The sequence below is a fragment of the Muntiacus reevesi genome, chromosome 11 (assembly GCF_963930625.1).
Source record: "Muntiacus reevesi chromosome 11, mMunRee1.1, whole genome shotgun sequence".
Taxonomy (NCBI): Eukaryota; Metazoa; Chordata; class Mammalia; order Artiodactyla; family Cervidae; genus Muntiacus; species Muntiacus reevesi.
Genome location: NC_089259.1, coordinates 67,927,391 through 67,946,426, shown reverse-complemented (window position 1 = coordinate 67,946,426; position 19,036 = coordinate 67,927,391). Strand labels below are relative to the sequence as shown.

General features: G+C 39.8%; 1 protein-coding gene across 1 annotated transcript in view; it reads left to right on the top strand.

Annotated features, from left to right (window-relative positions):
* The window catches only part of LOC136144201 (ATP-binding cassette sub-family C member 4-like), a 111,911-nt gene that overhangs the window by 78,233 nt on the left and 14,642 nt on the right, over window positions 1-19,036 (top strand). The window contains exons 21-26 of the mRNA XM_065901896.1: window positions 1,149-1,299; window positions 2,777-2,896; window positions 4,078-4,188; window positions 6,956-7,056; window positions 8,111-8,302; window positions 15,167-15,322. Of these exons, the coding sequence (XP_065757968.1) occupies window positions 1,149-1,299; window positions 2,777-2,896; window positions 4,078-4,188; window positions 6,956-7,056; window positions 8,111-8,302; window positions 15,167-15,322 (831 nt within the window). The remainder of the gene's footprint in view (window positions 1-1,148; window positions 1,300-2,776; window positions 2,897-4,077; window positions 4,189-6,955; window positions 7,057-8,110; window positions 8,303-15,166; window positions 15,323-19,036) is intronic.

Here is a 19,036-nt window from a genome sequence, read left to right as displayed (position 1 = left end):
TCTATGGTGAAACGGACCACCAGCCCAGGTGGGATGCATGAGTCAGGTGCTCTTGCCTGGTGCACTGGGAGGACCCTGAGGAGTCGGGTGGGGAGGGAGGTGGGAGGGGGGATCGGGATGGGGAATACGTGTAACTATATGGCTGATTCATGTCAATGTATGACAAAACCCACTGAAATGTTGTAAAGTGATTGGCCTCCAACTAATAAAATAATATTTAAAAAATAAATAAATAAATAAATACTTAGCATAATGTTACTTAGCTGTATGTTGGGAACAAGCCTAAATATATCATAATGGCTCAAGGCATGACTTCTCAGGCTCCATAACTTAGGCTTTGCAGTTTCCAGTCTCCATCAAGTTGCTTTTCCTCTTCTTGTGTCTCAGTGTCTCAGTCTGTAAAATGAGATAACACTATTACTTGATAGGGCTATTGTAAGGATTATCGAGTTCATACATGTGAAGCTCTGTACACAGTCAGCACTTAGTAAATATTAACTAGGGATGGAAAACCAAGAAAGTAGAATTCTCACTTCCAAAGGTCGACATTTCCATTTTACCCCTTTTACTGGGCTTAGAATTTGTAATTAACCACTTCCTTATCCCTGTGTGTACAGCTGAGGTTTCTGGATTCCTCATCTGTGATATCTTCTTGCTCATCTGTTTAGTACCAGTAACACCTACTGACTCCTGATAGTTTGGGATTCAACAACTACCCTCTGAGTCTCAAATATTCTCATTTGTTAAAGATAGTACTGCCTAGGGGAGTTCTCTGGTGTCTAGTGGTGAGGATTGCTAGGAATGATTTGTTTCACTGCGGTGGCCCATGTTCAATTCCTGGTCAGGGAACTGAGATCCCGCCAGATTCATGGCATGGCCAAAATAAAACATAATGCCTGCCTCCTAGGGTTACTGAGAGTATCAAAAGAGCTAATGCCTTGAAGTTCTTATGATAGTGTTGGACACATGCCATAAATATTGTAATGAGCACCTATAATTCTTTTTCCTTTGGATAGGAAAGCTTTCCCTGCCATTCCAACACATCTTTCGAGGAAAGGAGTTTAATCTTAACAGAGCAATCTATTAAAGTTTATCTTTGAAAAGAATCTTTCATAAGGAGGCCTCCGTGTCTTTCTTCACTATTTCAGACATTTCTACTTGTGATTGGCATGGTGATTGTGATGGTGGCTATGATTCCTTGGACTGCGATACCCCTGGCTCTCCTTGGCATTGTTTTCTTCCTGCTTCAGCTCTATTTCCTAAATACATCAGGAGATGTCAAACGCCTGGAATGTGCAAGTGAGTACCGGGCCTCTCAGGCTGGGGAGGAAGTGCAGGTTGGCTTCCATTTATGCCATAGTTACCCAGACCCCTGACATCCTGCAGACGCTATCTTCTGGAATTTCTCCCTAGATCAACATTAGGTATTTGCATATTATAGCTCTTGTGAGTCAGTGTGGCTCTTAAAGCAAGTGGAGCTGGTGGGGGGTCACCCACAGCTTTTGTATTTCAGCACAAGGAGAGCGAATGTGAGCACCATGAGGACAGGGGCTGCTTCTGTCTAGCTCATGGCACACTCCCTGACATAGCAGCCACTCAGTAAACATTTTTCTAAACATAAAATGTTATATCATGTGGCAATTAATGTAGAAGAAAAATAGGGAATTTTTCTTCCCTCAGAGTTGCTAGAAATGACAAGGAAAGAAAAAGATTAGGAAAAGGAAAACAGGCATCAGGAAATATATTCATAATGTCAGAGGTGATACATTTGGGAAATACATTCTCTCACATACTCCAAAGATGGCAAATAAGTTGCAGTTGTTAAGAGTTTTGAAAAGATAAGCCCTGTTATTTTCAGATTTGCTCTTTATCATCACCATTACTTGGGGTGTTGCCACACTGTGGCCCCCTTCCCCAAGGCTTTTCACATAAATGAATGCTGCAAATAACCACCTTGAGAGAACAAAGGAAGGGGATCTATTCAATACCCATTTAGTCTATTACTCCTTCAAATTCCTAGTTTTAGAATGATGGGGAACATGATTTATAGTTAATCATACCTGGGTTTGATCCCTGGGTTAGGAAGATCCCCACGAGAAGGAAAAGGCTACCCTCTCCAGTATTCTGGCCTAGAGAATTCTATGGATTGTATAGTCCATGGGGTCGCAAAGAGTCAGACACGACTGAGCAACTTTCAATCACTCATTCTATCCTACAGGTAATCTCAGAGGATGAAATTATCTAGTGCTTATCTTATTGTTAATGCCCAGATATAGTCACTCATTATTAACATAAAATCATAAGGAGAGAAGATTTTTAAAAAAGAAATGAGGATGATTGTAAAAATGTAAGGAAAGATGTTTGTATCTGAAACCTTGACTATGGATAGTGACTGCAAATTAATGCAGACTTAATTTTCTAGAAACCACACCAAGAAGAGAAGTATACTGTTTCCCATGGTTGTCTGTATCTACTAAGTGGAAAAATTAATTTAATTATCTAAAACTAGCTACAATTTTAATTTAGTCAAAGAAAGGTTCAAAGAGAATCTTTCGTTTCCAGGTTGTTAAAGTGAAGGTTGGTGTTAGCAGGAGCTTGAGGGTCACGTGGAAGATCCATTCCAGAAAGGGCATCATCCCTCCTCCCCCAGGCAGCCCTCCAGGAAGCACCGGATGTGCCCTTTGGCAGGACACACAACCAAAGAACATGGGAGGTGGTGGGTTTCCTCACATCCAGTCTCCCTGACTATCTATGTTGTTTGTCTCTGCTTCCGCAGAACAAAGCCCAATATTTTCCCACTTAGCATCTTCTCTCCAGGGACTCCGGACCATCCGGGCCTACAAAGCCGAACAAAAGTTTCAGAAACTGTTTGAGACGTGCCAGGACTTGCACTCAGGTCTGTAAGTTTCTGGAAATGATTTCAAAGGATGGGATGTGCTCCCTTCAGAGTCCTGACCCCCCCCCCCCTCAGGTGGTCTTGCTGGCCAGCGCCTCTCTCTGTGTGAGCCTCAGGTTCCCTCCCTGCACACCCGCCTCCCCCACCCCTCCTCTCAGCATCCCTCTGTGCTCCCCCTCTGCCCGTCACACCCCGCTTCTGTCCTAACTGGCTTGTATTGTCCAACTGTCACCATGTCCTATGGCTTTGTCCCTTTAGAGCAGGAGTCAACAGACATTTTTTTCGGAGAGCCAGATAGTAAACATGGTAGGCTTTGTGTGCCATATTGCAATTGCTCAACTTTGCTATTGTAGCACCAAAGTAGGCAAAAATAATACACCAGCAAATGGCCGTGATGGTGCTCCAATAAAACTTTATTTATAAAAGCAAGTGGTGGGCTGTTCTTGCCACCCCCCCCCTTCCCCTGCCCCCCACCCCTGCTGTAGTGTGCTGACTCTCTTTTCAGAACATTCAGGGCAGCAGATGTAATTGAGGAAAATAATTTCCTGATTTCCCGCCCACTTGATGTGTATTATACTTTATTTCAGTGAATTTTTTTTTTCTGGGTAGAAATTTCAGAATGTGCTCTAAGTCTGTAAAACTCAGACCCATCTTTCCAATCTTCATTGTATTTTGAAGATAAAATGGCACTTTGAAAGCCACATGCAGATCCTGTTAACTCATGGCCACTTAGATACCAGCTCCTCAGAGTAAACATGTCTAGTAAGTGCAGACAGAGCTGGAAACAGTGTATGAGCTGCACATTCTATCGAGGATCTGGGAACGGTTGACTTTATGAGAGGATGAGTCTCACTCTGACACCCAGCACAGCAAGAAATGCACCAATGACACCATTTCTCCATCTTCTTTATTAGGATCACATTTCTGTTTCTAACCTGTAGGTTCACATTTTCAATGGATGCTTCCCATAAAGCACCTGGACTGATTCCTGTGTATGTGTCCTATATATTGTCTGATGTCAAAACCTAGCTTTCTGGAATCTCAAGTTGTATGCGTGTGTCACTTGGCTGATCTACGGCATTGTGTAAAAACCTTCTGTAGCTTGACTGACTCATTCAAAGCAGCTAACATGTTTTTTTTTTCCACTTATTTATTATGCTTATTATGGTTCATAAATCCAGAGAGCTGGTTCATGCTTTTGACCATGTCCCAATATTTTGCCATGTGGCTGGATATTGTCTGTGCCTTCTTGGTCATCGTTGTTGCCTTTGGGGCCCTGATTCTGAAAGAACGTAAGTACAGATATATATACCATATTTGTGGTATGATTATAATTTCTAGGTGTATTAACAGTTATTAAATTTAACTCTTGCCACTTTATCTAATACCATAAACCATTTGGTTCTAATGAATTATACTAAAGCATTTGCAACATGTGAGTCCACAGTTTGACCCATATAAAGGAGTTATTTGAATCTGATGAGCCCCTTTATTCTTCTTGGATGAGTTAAGTTCTACATAGCTGTAGCAAGCAGACTTCTGTAGTTGGGAGGAGAGAACCAAGTTTACAATTAAGCATTTTGTCCACCCTCGGGCTTTAGGTTTTAGCTTTAAGGCTTCTCTGATCTCTTGGTTGCAGGTGCCTGGTGCACTGAGGTGATAAAGATTCTTTATATGAAAGAACAATGTCTTCACCACTGTTTGGATACCAGATGTACAGATGTTGACATATGTGGCATAAATTCACCATCTGTAGTTATTCCATATTAACAACACTGATCCCACATGTCGCAACTTAGACCTGGAAGAGCCAAAATAAATAAAAAATTGGGGGCTTGCCAGGTGACTCAGTGGTAAAGAATCTGCCTGTCAGTGCAAGAGACATAGGTTTGATCTCTGGGTTGGGAAGATCCCCTGGAGAAGGAAATGGCAACCCATTCTAGTATTCTTGCCTGGGAAATTCCATGAACAGAGGAGCCTGGCAGGCTACAGTCCATGGGGTCACAAAGAGTTGGACATGACTTAGCAACTAAACAACAACACTTAATCACAAAATCTTTAATAAAAGAACAATGAGAGTAGTATTTTATATTTTCAAGCAGTGACTCTTTGAATCCATTGCCTTATTTTCTGTGGTTTCTGCCTATAGCTGCATTGGATGTAGAAAGTAAAATTAGATGATGGTTCTTGAAACCATAATGACCAAAGTTTGAATGATGACATTATTTCTCACTTGTATAATGCTGTCAAGTGTACCTCAATCCTGTTGGGATTAATAAACTCATTTAATAGTCTTTCTGGATTCATAGCGGAGTTTCTGGTTTGTTTGTTTCCGTTGTATGGAAACATTGTATGGTCTCAGTCAATAGATAGTAAAAGTATAAGTAATACTATCACTATATGCAGGTGATTTAAATATTATAAAGGACTTTTTCTGGTATAGTGACAGAAGGGTATAGTGACAGAAGGCTTGGAGTTAAGAACAAGACTAACTACTCTCTTCTGCAAGCTGTGTTGGAAAAGTTGGCCAGCTGCATGTAAATCAATGAAGTTAGAACACACCCTCACACCATACACAAAAGTAAACTCAAAATGCCTTAAAGACTTAAATATAAGATATGACACTATAAAACTCCTAGAAGAGAACATAGGCGAAACATTCCATGACATGTCATACCAATGTTTTCTTAAGTCAGTCTCCCAAGGCAATAGAAATAAAAATAAGTGGAACCTCATCAAACTTACAAGCTTCTGCACCAAAAACGAAACCATAAACAAAACAAAAAAACAACCTACAGACTGGGAGGAAATATATGCAAGTGATGTGACCGACAAGAGCTTAACTTCCAAAATAGGCAAACGCCTTATACAACTCAGTAACAACAACAACAAAAGCCCAGTTGAAAAATGTGCAAAAGACCTAAATAGACATTTTCTAAAGAACATACTGATGGCCAGCAGGCACAGGCAAATGTGTTTGTGTGTGCTCAACATTGCTAATTATTAGAGAAATGCAAATTAAAACTATAATGAGACCCCATGCCATATCAGTCAGAATGGCCATTGTTAAGAAGTCTTACAGATAACAAATGATGGAAAGGGTGTGTGGAAAAGGAAGCCTTCCTACACTGTTTATGGAAATGTAAATTGGTGCAGCCACTATGGAAAACAATATGGAGTTTCCTCAAAAAACTAATAGAGTTGCCTTATGATCCAGCAGTCCCACTCCTGGGTATATACCTAGACAAAACTATTATTCAAAAAGATGTATGCACCCTGCTGCATCATAAGAGCACTATTCACAATAACCAAGACATGGAAGCCATGTAAATGTCCATCAACAGATGAATGGATAAAGAAGATTTGAAATATATATACAATGGACATAAAAAAGAATGAAGTAATGCAATTTGCAGTAACATGGACGGACCTAGAGATTGTCATACTAAGTGAAGTAAAATAGAAATAACACATGATATCACTTATATGTGGTGGTGGTTGTTTAGTCACTCAGTCACATTCAACTCTTCTGTGACCCATGGACTGTAACCCATCAGACTCATCTGTCCATGGGATTTCCCAGGCAAGAATACTGGAGTGGGTTGCCATTTCCTTCTCCAGGGGATCTTCCCAACCGAGGGATAGAACCCAAGTCTCTTGCATTGGCAGAAGGATTCTTTACCACTGAGGCACCAGAGAAGCCCATCACTTATATGTAGAATCTAAAATAAGACTCAAATGAACTTACCTGTGAAACAGAAACAGACTCACAAATATAGAGGACAGACTTATGGTTGCTATGGGGGAGGGATGGATTGGAAGCTTGGGATTAGTGGATGTCAACTATTACATACAGTATAGATATACAGCAAGGTGTGATTGTATAGCACAAGGGGCTATATTCAATATCCTGTGGTAAACTGTAATGGAAAAGAATATGAAAAATGTGTATATAACTGAATCACTTTGCTGTACAGCAAAGATAGATCAACTATACTTTGATAAAATAAAATTTAAAAAAGAATGGGACTGACTTTATTCCCCTTCTTCCTCGTTTAGCTTGGACTCCTGGGCAGGTTGGCCTGGTACTCTCTCTTGCCCTCACACTCATGAGGATGTTCCAGTGGTGTGTCAGGCAAAGCACTGAAGTGGAAAACATGGTAATGTTTATCTTTATGTTTTTAGCCTCTTCTAGTCTCCTTGCCATTAAATGGCATAAAAGCAATTATTGCATAAAGTAGTAAAGCTGTTAATTTTACATTGTGGTAACAAGGGTTTTGAGATCCTTCCTCCATCTGTTCAAATTAATGTTAAATAAAATGCATATATCTTTTTTCAGTCTTATGTGTATCATGTCAGCAGGTTTTATATTCATCACAAGGTGTCTTCAAAGATAATAAATGTCACTGTAGGAAGGAAGTTCTAAAATCCTAAGAGGATATAAGTCAATTTCTTAGGGGTTTGTTTATTTTTCTTCCTTAATGGGTAATTTCTCTTTTTTGGTAAAAGTAAAATTTAACATTTTAAGGTTGGTTGTTTAATTAACATATCTCCTAGCCATCTCCCATTTTAGCATTTATACTTGTTGACCACCTGAATTAGTGGGTGTCCCTTCTTGTAGGATAAGCTATATCTCGAAATGTGCTATCAAATTAGTTAAATTGTGGTTGTTTAGTAGGTCTTAATTAATATGTAAATTTTGTCTTCTTTTGAATATTTGCACCTTCTTCTAAAGGGAGAAAAACAATAAAAATGAAATCTTTCCACTTCTCTCTTCTTATAGAGTAGAAAGTGACTAATAATTAAAATGAGGCTTGATGACTGTCCATTTCTGCTCAGTGATGACACAGGGCCCTTCTGTAGCCACACATTACTGATTGGTGTTCATAATTATTCTTTTCTTTGACAAAACTCTTGTTTGCCAATTCGGGTGTGAAGGTAGATCAATAAAATCTTACCATCTTTCTAAAGTTTTTAGTTTTAATACTGTATTGAAGGACATAGCTATAAGTGAAAGTGTTACAAGAAAGTGACATATCATCAAAGTCTTCCTTAGACTCCTAATTCTGTGCTTTGGGGATGATAAGACCTGGGAAATTCTTAATACAAAAGCAGATATCAAAATGAAAAAGCAAAATGTCTCATTTACAGTCTCTGAACATGCATAAACCAGACCCTGAGTTCCTAACCCACGTAATGTCATGTGTCTTTCAGATGATGTCAACAGAAAGGGTTATTGAATATACAGAGCTTGAGAAAGAAGCACCCTGGGAACTTGACGTCCGTCCACCAGCATACTGGCCTGACAACGGGGAGATTGCCTTTAACAATGTGAATTTCAAGTATAGCCCAGACGGGCCTCTGGTATTGAATGACCTGACAGTAAGCACTGAACCAAAAAAAAAGGTTTGTTTATGCCATTTACCTCTTTAAAATCTAGATTTAGCACCACATCTGCTGTTGACTTCCTTGTCCATGTGTCAGGAAACTCTTTGTTCCTCTTGGATGCAGATTAGATCAGTGACATCGTGGGTGAAACTTTCTTGGAAACTGATCACCATGTAGTGAGGATCCCAGCACTTCTTTGTGTCGTGAGCTCCCTCATAGTGGTTGGAGGGCCCTGGATCCTGGAGCTGGAACTTAACCTGACCCGGGATACTGCATGTTTCACCTGATTGTTCATGTGGAGTCTCTGAAGTCAACCCCTTCACCCTGTCCCTAACTCTCCAATATCTCCTTCCTTTCCATCTTTTCTTCTTTGTACTTCTGGAATCTTCTCTTCCTCCCAACCTTTCAGTTGCAGCCTCCTCCTCTGTCCCTTGGCCCTTCCCAAAGACTTGTCCTCCACTCACCCACACTGAGCTGTCATTACCCTGCTCTCACCCACAGACTGCTTCTTTCTTTAGCACAGATCTGATCCTTACTGGCCTGGGTAAGATGATGCTGGAACCATAGTTCACCCCTGGGTCTACTCCAATTAGGAAATGTTTGGCCAGCTTGGGGCCATCAGAGAAGAGTCCAGAATCGTGAGTCCGTCAAGGGTGAGGAACCAGAGCCCCCGGCTGGACGCAGGGTCCAGAGACTTGCTCAAAGTTGATGAAAGCAAAATGAAAGGAGCAGGGGAAGATCCACTTGGGAGATGGCAGAAGGGTTTATGGGCTTGCCAGTGTCCATGTCTGCTGGTGATGTTCCTTTCACATTCAGCTTGGGACCCTCAGCTGGGGCTAGGGTTGACTCTTTAAGAAGAGAATAAACCATAACAGACAAGGCAATAAAAATCTCTTTCCCCACCTACCTCTCCAGCCTCGAGTCCATACACACACCTCCTACACTTGGATCTTTGTATTGTTGTTGTTCAGTTGCTAAGTTGTGTCAGACTCTTTGTGACCCCAGGGACTGCAGCAGGCCAGGCTTCCCTGTCCTTCACTATCTCTCTGAGTTTGCTCAAGCTCATGTCCGTTGCATCAGTTATGCCATCCAACCATCTCATCCTCTATCTTGTGAACATTCTCCCAGAGCACCTTGTCCTCCCAGCTTCCAGTGTGAATGTTGCCCTAGAACCCAGGGACACTTCTCCATCATCTAGATGGTGGATGTATCCTCATTTTCACAATCAACTCTAATGCACATGCCTCTTCAAGCCCCTCTATACTTCCACAGGATCTTATATATTCTTTAAGATAGTATGTATGGTACACTTGTGTTCATAACTGCCAAAGTTGGAAGCAACCCAAGTGTCCATGTTGAAAGTGAGTGAATAAACAGAATGTATTACATCCTTAAAAGGCAATATTATTCAGTTTTAAAAGAAAGAGGAAGAAAATTCTGACCCATGGATGAACCCTGAAGACATCATGATATGTGAAATAAACCTGACACAAAAGAATAAATACTGTATGATTCCACTTATATGAGGTTCCTAGAGTAAAAAAAAAAAAAAAATTCATAAAGACAGGAAGTAGAAATATGGTTGCCAGAGAATGGAAAGATGTTTTTTAATGGGTATAGTTTTACAAGGCAAAAATAATTTGGAGGTTGGTTGTACAACAATGTGAATGTACTTAACATTAAACTGTCCACGTAAAAATGGTTAAATTGGTACATTTTATTACAGTTAAAAGCACCCGTGGTATGCTTTGTAATTTTTGATCTGTATCACACAGAACCCTAAGGCTTCTTAAGATCAGAGAGCATCTTGTTTTCATTTTTGTTCCCCTGAAAGTGGCATTCTGCAGGGCACAGAAAGGGTGCTGAGGGTCTGCTGGCTGGGAGAATGGGTGAGTAACACAGATGTAAGCAACCAGTAGCCAAAACACACACAAAGCAACTCCATAAACTGATCACCTTGTATTTTAAATACTTTAAAACTCTTTCTACCATAGACGCATCTAGTAGAGTATAGCTATAATTTAATGAGTGATACCCTTGTGACATGGGCTTCCATGGTAGTTCAGTGGTAAAGAATCCACCTGCCAAGCAGGAGATATGGATTCAGTCCCTGGGTTGGGAAGATCCCCTGGAGATGGAAATGGCAACTCATTCCAGTATTCTTGCCTGGAGAATCACATGGACAGAGGAGCCTGGCAGGCTACAGTCCATGGCGTTGCAAAAGAATGGGCCATGACTTAGCAACTAAACAACAACACTTGTGATACGAAAAAAAAAAAATTTCACCTTGATACCTAAATGATACCTAGGGAGCAGTTTCAGTAAATCATATGGCAAAAGCTCTCTTATTATTTCTAGTTTAACTGAAGGCCAGGGAGAATGTGAGGACTCCTGTGCTGGGAAAACATTCACTGGAGCTCATGTCCAGTGATGTGTCTGTTAGATTTCCCGTTAAAATGTAATTCTGTTCATTCATCAGAAACTTTACCGTCTGAGCCACCAGGGAAATCTGTTCATTCACACTCATCTTAAATTTCCCCAGATGCCAAAAATATTAATTATTATTGTGTGAAACTATAGTACACCTTAGGGACAAACATACCTTTATTCTTCCATTTTAAACCCCCAAAGTCTTAGAGTTAACCTGAGATTCTGAAGTAGTTGAGGGAAAATTAGATTTGGAGACTGAACTATTAACTGTGATAGCTTGACTTTTCATGGTGTCTTGGTCTACTCAGAGCATCACCGGTAGCTTCATTTCTGAGTTTGGAGATTATACCCAGGCAATTTGTTCATGAAACCATTGCATTCCACCTGTGTACATCCCATGTTCCCTCTCCCGCTCACCTGTCCCACCCCCATCACTCCAGGTCACCCTTTGGTGTTAGATTTGATTGGGAGAGGCTGCTGGAAGGAACATGGGAGTGAGCCCGCCCAGCAGAAGTGGGGCTCTGTTCTCTTTCCATTGTCTCCTCTGCTGTCCTGATTTCTGGATGATGGTGTCAATAAGAAAGTGTAGAAGGTGCTATGCTGGTTTCTAATTCGTGGAAGAAATAGCAAGTAAAAATAAAGACCCCCCCCCAAAAAAAAAATAAATAAAGACCCCAAACGAGGTAAATATCACCCTAGCCTTCCTGGGTAGATTCTGAACATGGGTTGCATTTCTCACGTAGATGATTTTGTAATTGATTTGATCGTTTTAGAGAGTCCTGGGCCATTTTAGAGCATTTTCCATCGCTGGAGGTAGATTGATTTGGGTTTTTTTTTTTCCCCCCTCAGAGCTGTCAATTGGATAATCCATTTTTACAGATGCTTACTAGACCTTGCTATAATGTGCAAAAATATGTTTCCTATCTTTTCTCCTTTTTTACATGACATTTTCTCAGAAACCCCTCTCCTCACTCCCAGATTGTCCCCCTCCCCCTGCCTCCTTCCTCATTCCTTGTGACTCAGACTGCGGTGCCAGGGCCAGCAGCACCTTCCTCTCCTGGAGCTTCTTAGACATGCAGAGTCTCAGGTTCACCCAGACCTCTTGACCCAGCATCGCATTTGAACAAGACCTCCCAGTAAAGTCCTTTCTCTCCCATAGGCAGTTTTTGATGACTGGTTACCTGTGATTTCCAAGATATGTCCTTTGACATTTTGAAATTGAGCTCATGAATTACCCAAACCCCTGTGGTAACTGAGCATGAGGTTCTAGAAGGTTCTATGTCACTTACTCTACAGATTTATTTTCTTTTATATTCTGCAAAGCATACCTTTGCATCATAATTTAATACCCTGTGATTCTACTGCATTTCTTTGCATCTTTCCGTGGAGTCTGTCTTCATCACAGGCAGTTTTCATCCTGCTGCCACCTTCCCCAATCCTGGAAGGATTTCCCACAGGCTCAGCCCTACCTGAACCTGGAGTCAGAGACAGTGTGAGATCCTTTCACCATCTGATGGGATCAGATAAAAAATGAGTCTTGCTGCCCCAAGCAGGGCATGAGGTCTGTTTGACCTATTTCCTGGGGAACCATGTACCCCACTTAGCTGCAGGTTTCTCTTCCAGCCCAGCTGTGGGTGCCAGTTCTTCTTGCTGACAGCCAGCCCACCTACCTTAAGCACCCTCTTTGCTCAGTGATGTCAGCCCCTTGTCCCACCCACCATGTTATACTCACCAATATTGATGCCATGCTTTAATTGTCGAGCCATAGGACCTATATGGGAAGCCAGTTGTTTTAACTGCAGCTACACCTCTCTCCACTTTCTCTGTTCTACCTAGACAGAGGGACATACTAAGGGTTCAGGCCATCCGGGTGATAAGGAGGCCATCAGCAGATGGAAAAGAGCCTGACAGACATGGATTTGAGTCCCATGCTGTGACTTATGGGCTCTCTTATTTCAGGCAGACTAATTCCTCTTATAAGCCTCAATCTTTTCTGTTGCAAAATGCAAGTGATAGGACCTACCCTTTAGGGTTGTTGAACAACTTAAACAAGATAAGACACATAACACCCGGCATGGAGACCAGTACACAAGTCAATGCTTGAGCAAAGATAGTTGTCATTTTCATAGGATGTAAAATGACCTTAATCACTTACACTGTGTAAAATTTTGTCTATCTGATTGAAACTGAGGAATTGGCCATTTGCAACTGTATTTATAGCTGTAAACTTAATCTCCCATGCCTGTCTCTTTGTCTATTTATGTACATAAGCAATATGACAATCAATTTTCCATAAATTTCTTGTCTGAGTTAAAAATCTCACCCTCCCATGGAAGCCTCTTTTGCACAGGACACCACAGATAATATAAATAACACAAAGGCAAATCCAATACAGATCCTGCTGTCAACACATCTAGTACACTTGATGAAACAAGAAAAGTACTAGGTTAGCTTTGTAAGATAGAAGTGATCACAATTTTTATAGACATTTGGACAAAGATGATACAGCATTTGTTAGGGTTGGGAGAAGTCCACAGGAGAAGATAAGGAGAGAATTCCTGGGAAATTAGGCACGTGAGACAGACTTAGTGATGCGTGGTTAGGATTTCATCAGGTGGAAGTCATTCTGGGTAGTGGGACCAGCGTGAGCAAAGATGTGATGCCCTGATCCAACGAATGAAGAGCTAGGCACCTGTTAGTTCACTTCTCTGTGCAGTGAACTGCCAGGTGTATAATGGTTACGTGTCCAACCCTCACAACTACCTAGTGACCCCAGGGAAGCTGACTTGTGGACACGAAGGATGGAGAGGTCAGTGGGAACAGTTCTGTAGAAGAGACATCCTGGGGTGCAGTGATGGGCATGGAGCTGGCTTTTGGGAGTTTAATCTGAGAAGTGACTACGTGGACTAGAGTGGGCAGATGTGGGAGGCAGGGAGCCTGTAGCTGTTGTGTCTCCAGTAAGACGTCCTGGGAAAGGGATTCTACTTTTTGGCATCAGACTGATGTTGCTTAAAACAAAACGGTAAAACCCGGGTTTGTGAATGTGCAAAGAAACAAGTGGGAGTAGAAAATGGTACGTGGAATTCCCTGGAGGTCATAAGCAGAAAATGGCCTGTGTTTTATAAATTGGGGTTTAACATAAAGTACAAAATGGCTACAAAATAATACAAATATCTAAACTCACTATTCTTACATTTAATCTCTATAGAGGAAAATTCTTTTTTGAAATGCTATGATTGAGTTTGCAGACAGACATTTGAAACTCTGGAGACATTTAAATAAGAAAATGTGAAAAGCTCCCAGTGTTCTGATTACAGTGTTCAGAAAGATTTAGTTCTTCTCTGTATAAAACCATGGATTTTAAAATTTTACTGAATTAATTTACAAATGACTGAAAGCATATCTAACACCCCTCATCAGCTTCAAATTCCAAAAGAGAAATGAAACTATCTCTTGGTAACTTCAACCGGGGAGCTGGGCAAGCTCATTGGTTTAAAAAAAAAAGGCCAGTTTCTATATAGTACATCTTTATATGCACACATCTGAAAGCCAGTTTTTACAGTATAGTTTTACTCCTGACCAGTGTTTTACCTGCATTATATTGATTCCTTAATCTTATTCTTAATGTACTTAATTTCTCTCTTCTTGGGTTTTAATAACTAGACTGAAACGTGCATGTATCTTTCCAAGAAACAGTTGTATTAAGTAGTTTATAAAATGCCTTTTGAACTGTTCCAATGAAATGTCCCATATAAAGAGCAAATGTTGTTCATCACAGACCAATGTCTTTTAAGACACTGAGACCTGTATTTTATAATTTTAAAATGTGTCCTTTCAAGATAGAATATAATTAATATGTTTGCTATCAAGAAATGATTTAGTTTCTCTGTCAAAGGATAATTCTTCTCAAATAACAGATCCCTGAGAAAATAAGTCCTTGTTTGTATATAACACTTCTGACTTGACTTGTTGACATCTCTAAAACTATCCATGTAAATTCTCAAGGTCAAAAAACCTAGACAGTAGGAATAAAGTTAATTTGAAAGTGAATTTCTTATGGACCACTTAGGAGACTGCTGGCTTTTCCACTGCCAGTAGATTGATTCTGTTTTTTGTTGTTGTTGTTTTTTTTTTAACTCTTTTGAGGACCAGGGAGTCTCAACCAGGGACATTTGTGAATATATGCCAGTTTTAGTGATCACAATTTGGAGGCTGTGTCTGGTGTTAAGTGGATAGAGTCCATGGCTACTGCTAAACTACCTACAATACACAGAACAGGTCTCCTGACCCCCCAACAATGAATCACCTGGCCCATAATGTCAACAGGGCCATGCTTAACAAACTTATAGACTACTCTATATAGAACTTTTAAAATTCATCATCAATATCCAGGGTTTCTCCTTGGTTGGCTGCATATTGTAAATTCTTAATCCCTCCTGGATCTCTCTACAGGTTTGCATCGTGGGAAAAACAGGAGCTGGAAAAAGTTCCCTCATTGCTGCCCTTTTCAGATTCTCAGACTTCCAAGGTACAATTTCAATTGATAAAAGGTTGACCACCAGTATTGGACTTCATGATTTAAGGAAGAAAATGTCAGTTGTATCTCAGGTATGCACGTCAGAACATTCTCATGTATTCTTTTTATAAAGCACCTAAGTTCAATTGCTTTTATGTTGATTTTTTTTTCAAATTGCATTAAAGGATTGATCCCTTTTCCCCCAATAGATCATAGCAGCAGGTATTTTCAACAGATATTTTCATCAGATACCAGGTTTTTTTTGTTGTTGTTCTTTCATCTGTTTTTTGAGCCTATGATTTAGTAACTTACCCAGGCAGATTTCTGCACTCACACTTTCTCAGATGCCACAGTTTTACCCACTGATAACCACACAATACTAATAGCAGAATGATAAATGTTTAGCACTTGAGAGGTTCCTGTAGGGAAACATGAAATTTAAGTGTCTTACAGATGGAATTTTGCTGTAGAAAATAAAGCTGTCTTTTTTCAGAGGTGATTGTCTTTGAGGGCTTTCTTTGAAGCTGTGGAGCTTTGAGAATTACAGGGTGTTGATGCTGTGGGGAAACTCCGAACTTAACCCTTAATAAATGATTAACCACTGATGCAGTACAGTATAGTGGGAAAGAACACAGGGCACAGAATTCCATCTCTGTGCTCCTCAGTTTTCTCTTCCTTGCAAGACAGTTAACAGTACCAACTCTTCGAGCTGCTTTGAGGACTATATACATCAGTGCATGTAGGATGCTTCATGTAGACCCAGTATGTGATGGCTGTGATGGTGGAGCATTGAATTGATCTTCTCTTCCTGGGCTCTGATTCTATTTTCTTTTCTTTTGTTTCTTAAACAAGTACAAATTTCAATGAGTATTTTGGAGATTGGATTATGTCATATTTATATTCCACATATAAGTGATATCATGGGGTATTTCTCTTTCTCTGTCTGATTTATTTTCCTTAGTATGACAATCTCTAGGTCCATCCATGTTGCTGCAAATGGCATTTCATTCTTTTTTACGGCTGAGTAGTATTCCCTTGTATATATGTACCACCTCTTCTGTATCCATTCATCTGTCAATGTTTAGGTTGTTTCCATGTCTTTTTGAGTAATAGTTTTGTCTCTGGAGAAGGGCATGGCAACCCACTCCAGTTTTCTTGCTGGAGAGTTCCATGGATGGAAGAGCCTGGTGGGCTATAGTCCATGGGATTGCAGAGAGTCAGACATGACTGAGCGACTAACACATACACCAGATATATAACCAGAAGTGGGATTGAAACCTCCATACTGTTTTTCATAGTGGCTACATCAGCTTATTAATACATTCCCACCAACAGTATAGGAGGGTTCCCTTTTCTTCACACCCTTTTCTCCATACCCTCTTCTCCACACCCTCTTCTACATTTGTTATTTGTAGAGTTTTCAATGATGGCCATTCTGATCCTCGTGAGGTGGTACCTGTTTGTAGTTTTGCTTTGCATTTCTCTATGATTAGCAAAGTTGAGCATATTTTTACGTGTCTGTTTGTCATCTGTATATCTTCTTTGGAAAAATGTCTGTTTAGGTCTTCTGCCCTATGATTGGGTTGTTTGTTTTTTGTTGTTGAGTTTTATGAACTGTTTGTATATTTTGGAAATTAAGCCTAGTTGGTCTCATCATTTGCAAATATTTTCTCCAATTCTACAGGTTGTCTTTTTGTTTTATGGTTTTCTTTGGTGTACAAAAACTTGTCACATTGATTAGTCCTATTTGTTTATTATTACTTTTATTTCTATTGCCTTGGGAGATTGACCTAAGAAAACATTGGTAAGATTTATGTCAGAGAACATTTTGCCTGTGTTCTCTTCTAAGAGTTTTATGGTATCATATCTCGTTTCAGTCTTTAGGCCATTTTGAATTTATTTTTTCATATGGTCTAAGGGTTTTTGTTCTAACTACACTGGTTTACATGTGTAAACCAACTTTCCCAACACCACTTGCTGAAGAGACTGTCTTTTCCCCATTGTGTAGTCTTGCCTTCTTTGTTGAAGATTGACTGTTGGTGGTAGGCTTATTTCTGGGATCTCTCTTCTGTTCCATTTATACATTGTCTGTTTTCATGCCAATATCATGCCATTTTGATAACTGTAGCTCTGTATTGTCTGAAGTCTGGAGGGTTATGCCTCCTGCTTTGTTCTTTTTCCTCAGGATTGCTTTGGCAATTGTGGGTCTTTATGGTTCCATATACATTTTAGGAGTATTAGTTCTAGTTCTGTGAAAAATGTCAAGGGTAATTTGATTAACAATTGTCTTAAATCTGTGGATTGCTTCAGATAATAGTCATTTTAGCAATATTAATTCTTACAATTAAAGAGCATGGACTATATTTCCATTTCTTTGAATCATCTTCAATTTCCTTTTATAATATTTTCTAGTTGTCAGCATGTAAGTCTGTCACCTCCTTGGTCAGGTTTCTTCCTAAGTATTTTAATTTTTCTTGATGTGATTTTAAAAGGGATTTTTTTTTTTTTACATTTACATTCCCTTTCTGGTATTTCACTGTTAATGTGAAGAAATATAACAAGTATCTGTATGTTAATCTTGTGTCCTGCTACTTTGTACAATTCATTTATCAGTTTTAGTAATTTTTATAATGGTCTTCAGGGTTTTCTATATATAGTATCATGTCATCTGTATGCTGTGACAGTTTTACCTCTTCTCTTCCAATTTAGATATCTTTACCTTTTTTCCTGTATGATTTCTGCCTAAAGAATCATTCTTTTCATTCAACTTTTTACTGAAATTTTACTGATTTGAAATATATATTTGGCATATCATAACGAAGAGAAATACTCTTGCTTTACTAAATTATGTTATTCCATCTAATACTGCTAAATAAACACACGTAATTGCCCAATATGTCGTTTTAGACTGACAAATTTGCTCAGGTAATGCCTCTATAGAGTGTACCTTGAAAACCAGGTGGATAATTCAAAACTTAAACCTCTTAGTAGATGTAAATTTGCTCTGAGAGGAACATGATGGGTAAAAATGTTCAGGTCATTATAAGCCATGATTGGGAAAGAAATGTTCTTGTCGTTGCTAAAAGCAGAGCCCCATCTCACTTCTCCCAACTGGGTTCAAAGCTGGTTCATTAACCTGGCCTCATTGGACCCTTTACGTCCTAAAACACCAGTCCTTGAAGAATCTCTCATCTTGGACCCCAAAGCAGAATCCTGCCCTTGGGGGAGGGGGATGCAATATTGGGGACCAGCCTTCCTCTCCTTGCCTGGCCACATCTACATGATTTTGTAAACCTAATGGGAATATCTAAAAGGAAGGGAAATCACCTGCATCCTAGACTCTTAGAGGTAATAGTTATAAGAAGCAATTTTTTATAAAAACCTAAAGTAGAATGATGATTATTCCCTTGATGAGGAACTCTTACCATTGCTTACATGGTTGTTCAGTCTTTGATTCTAAATTAGAGAGTTTTAATGGAGACCTTAAATTTGTGCCTGACATTTTTCAGTGCTATTCAGTAATCATTTTGAGATGTCGTGTGACCAGTGATTTTCAGTGCTTTGGAGGTATATCTGGCACTTAATCAACTTTGGGCAAATGAAGCTCTCTCTATAATGTCTTTTTAATTTTGGATTTTTCTCAGGGATACATCCTTTTGGTGGCACACAATTCTGCGTCTATTTCTCACCAGACTTGAAAATAAGACAATAGGGAAAGAGAGGGAGGCTCTCTGAGTGTCATTCTCCTTCATGGCTGGAGAGAAGAAATGTCTGTCTTCTTCATCTTTCTTCTCAGGCTTTTGTGA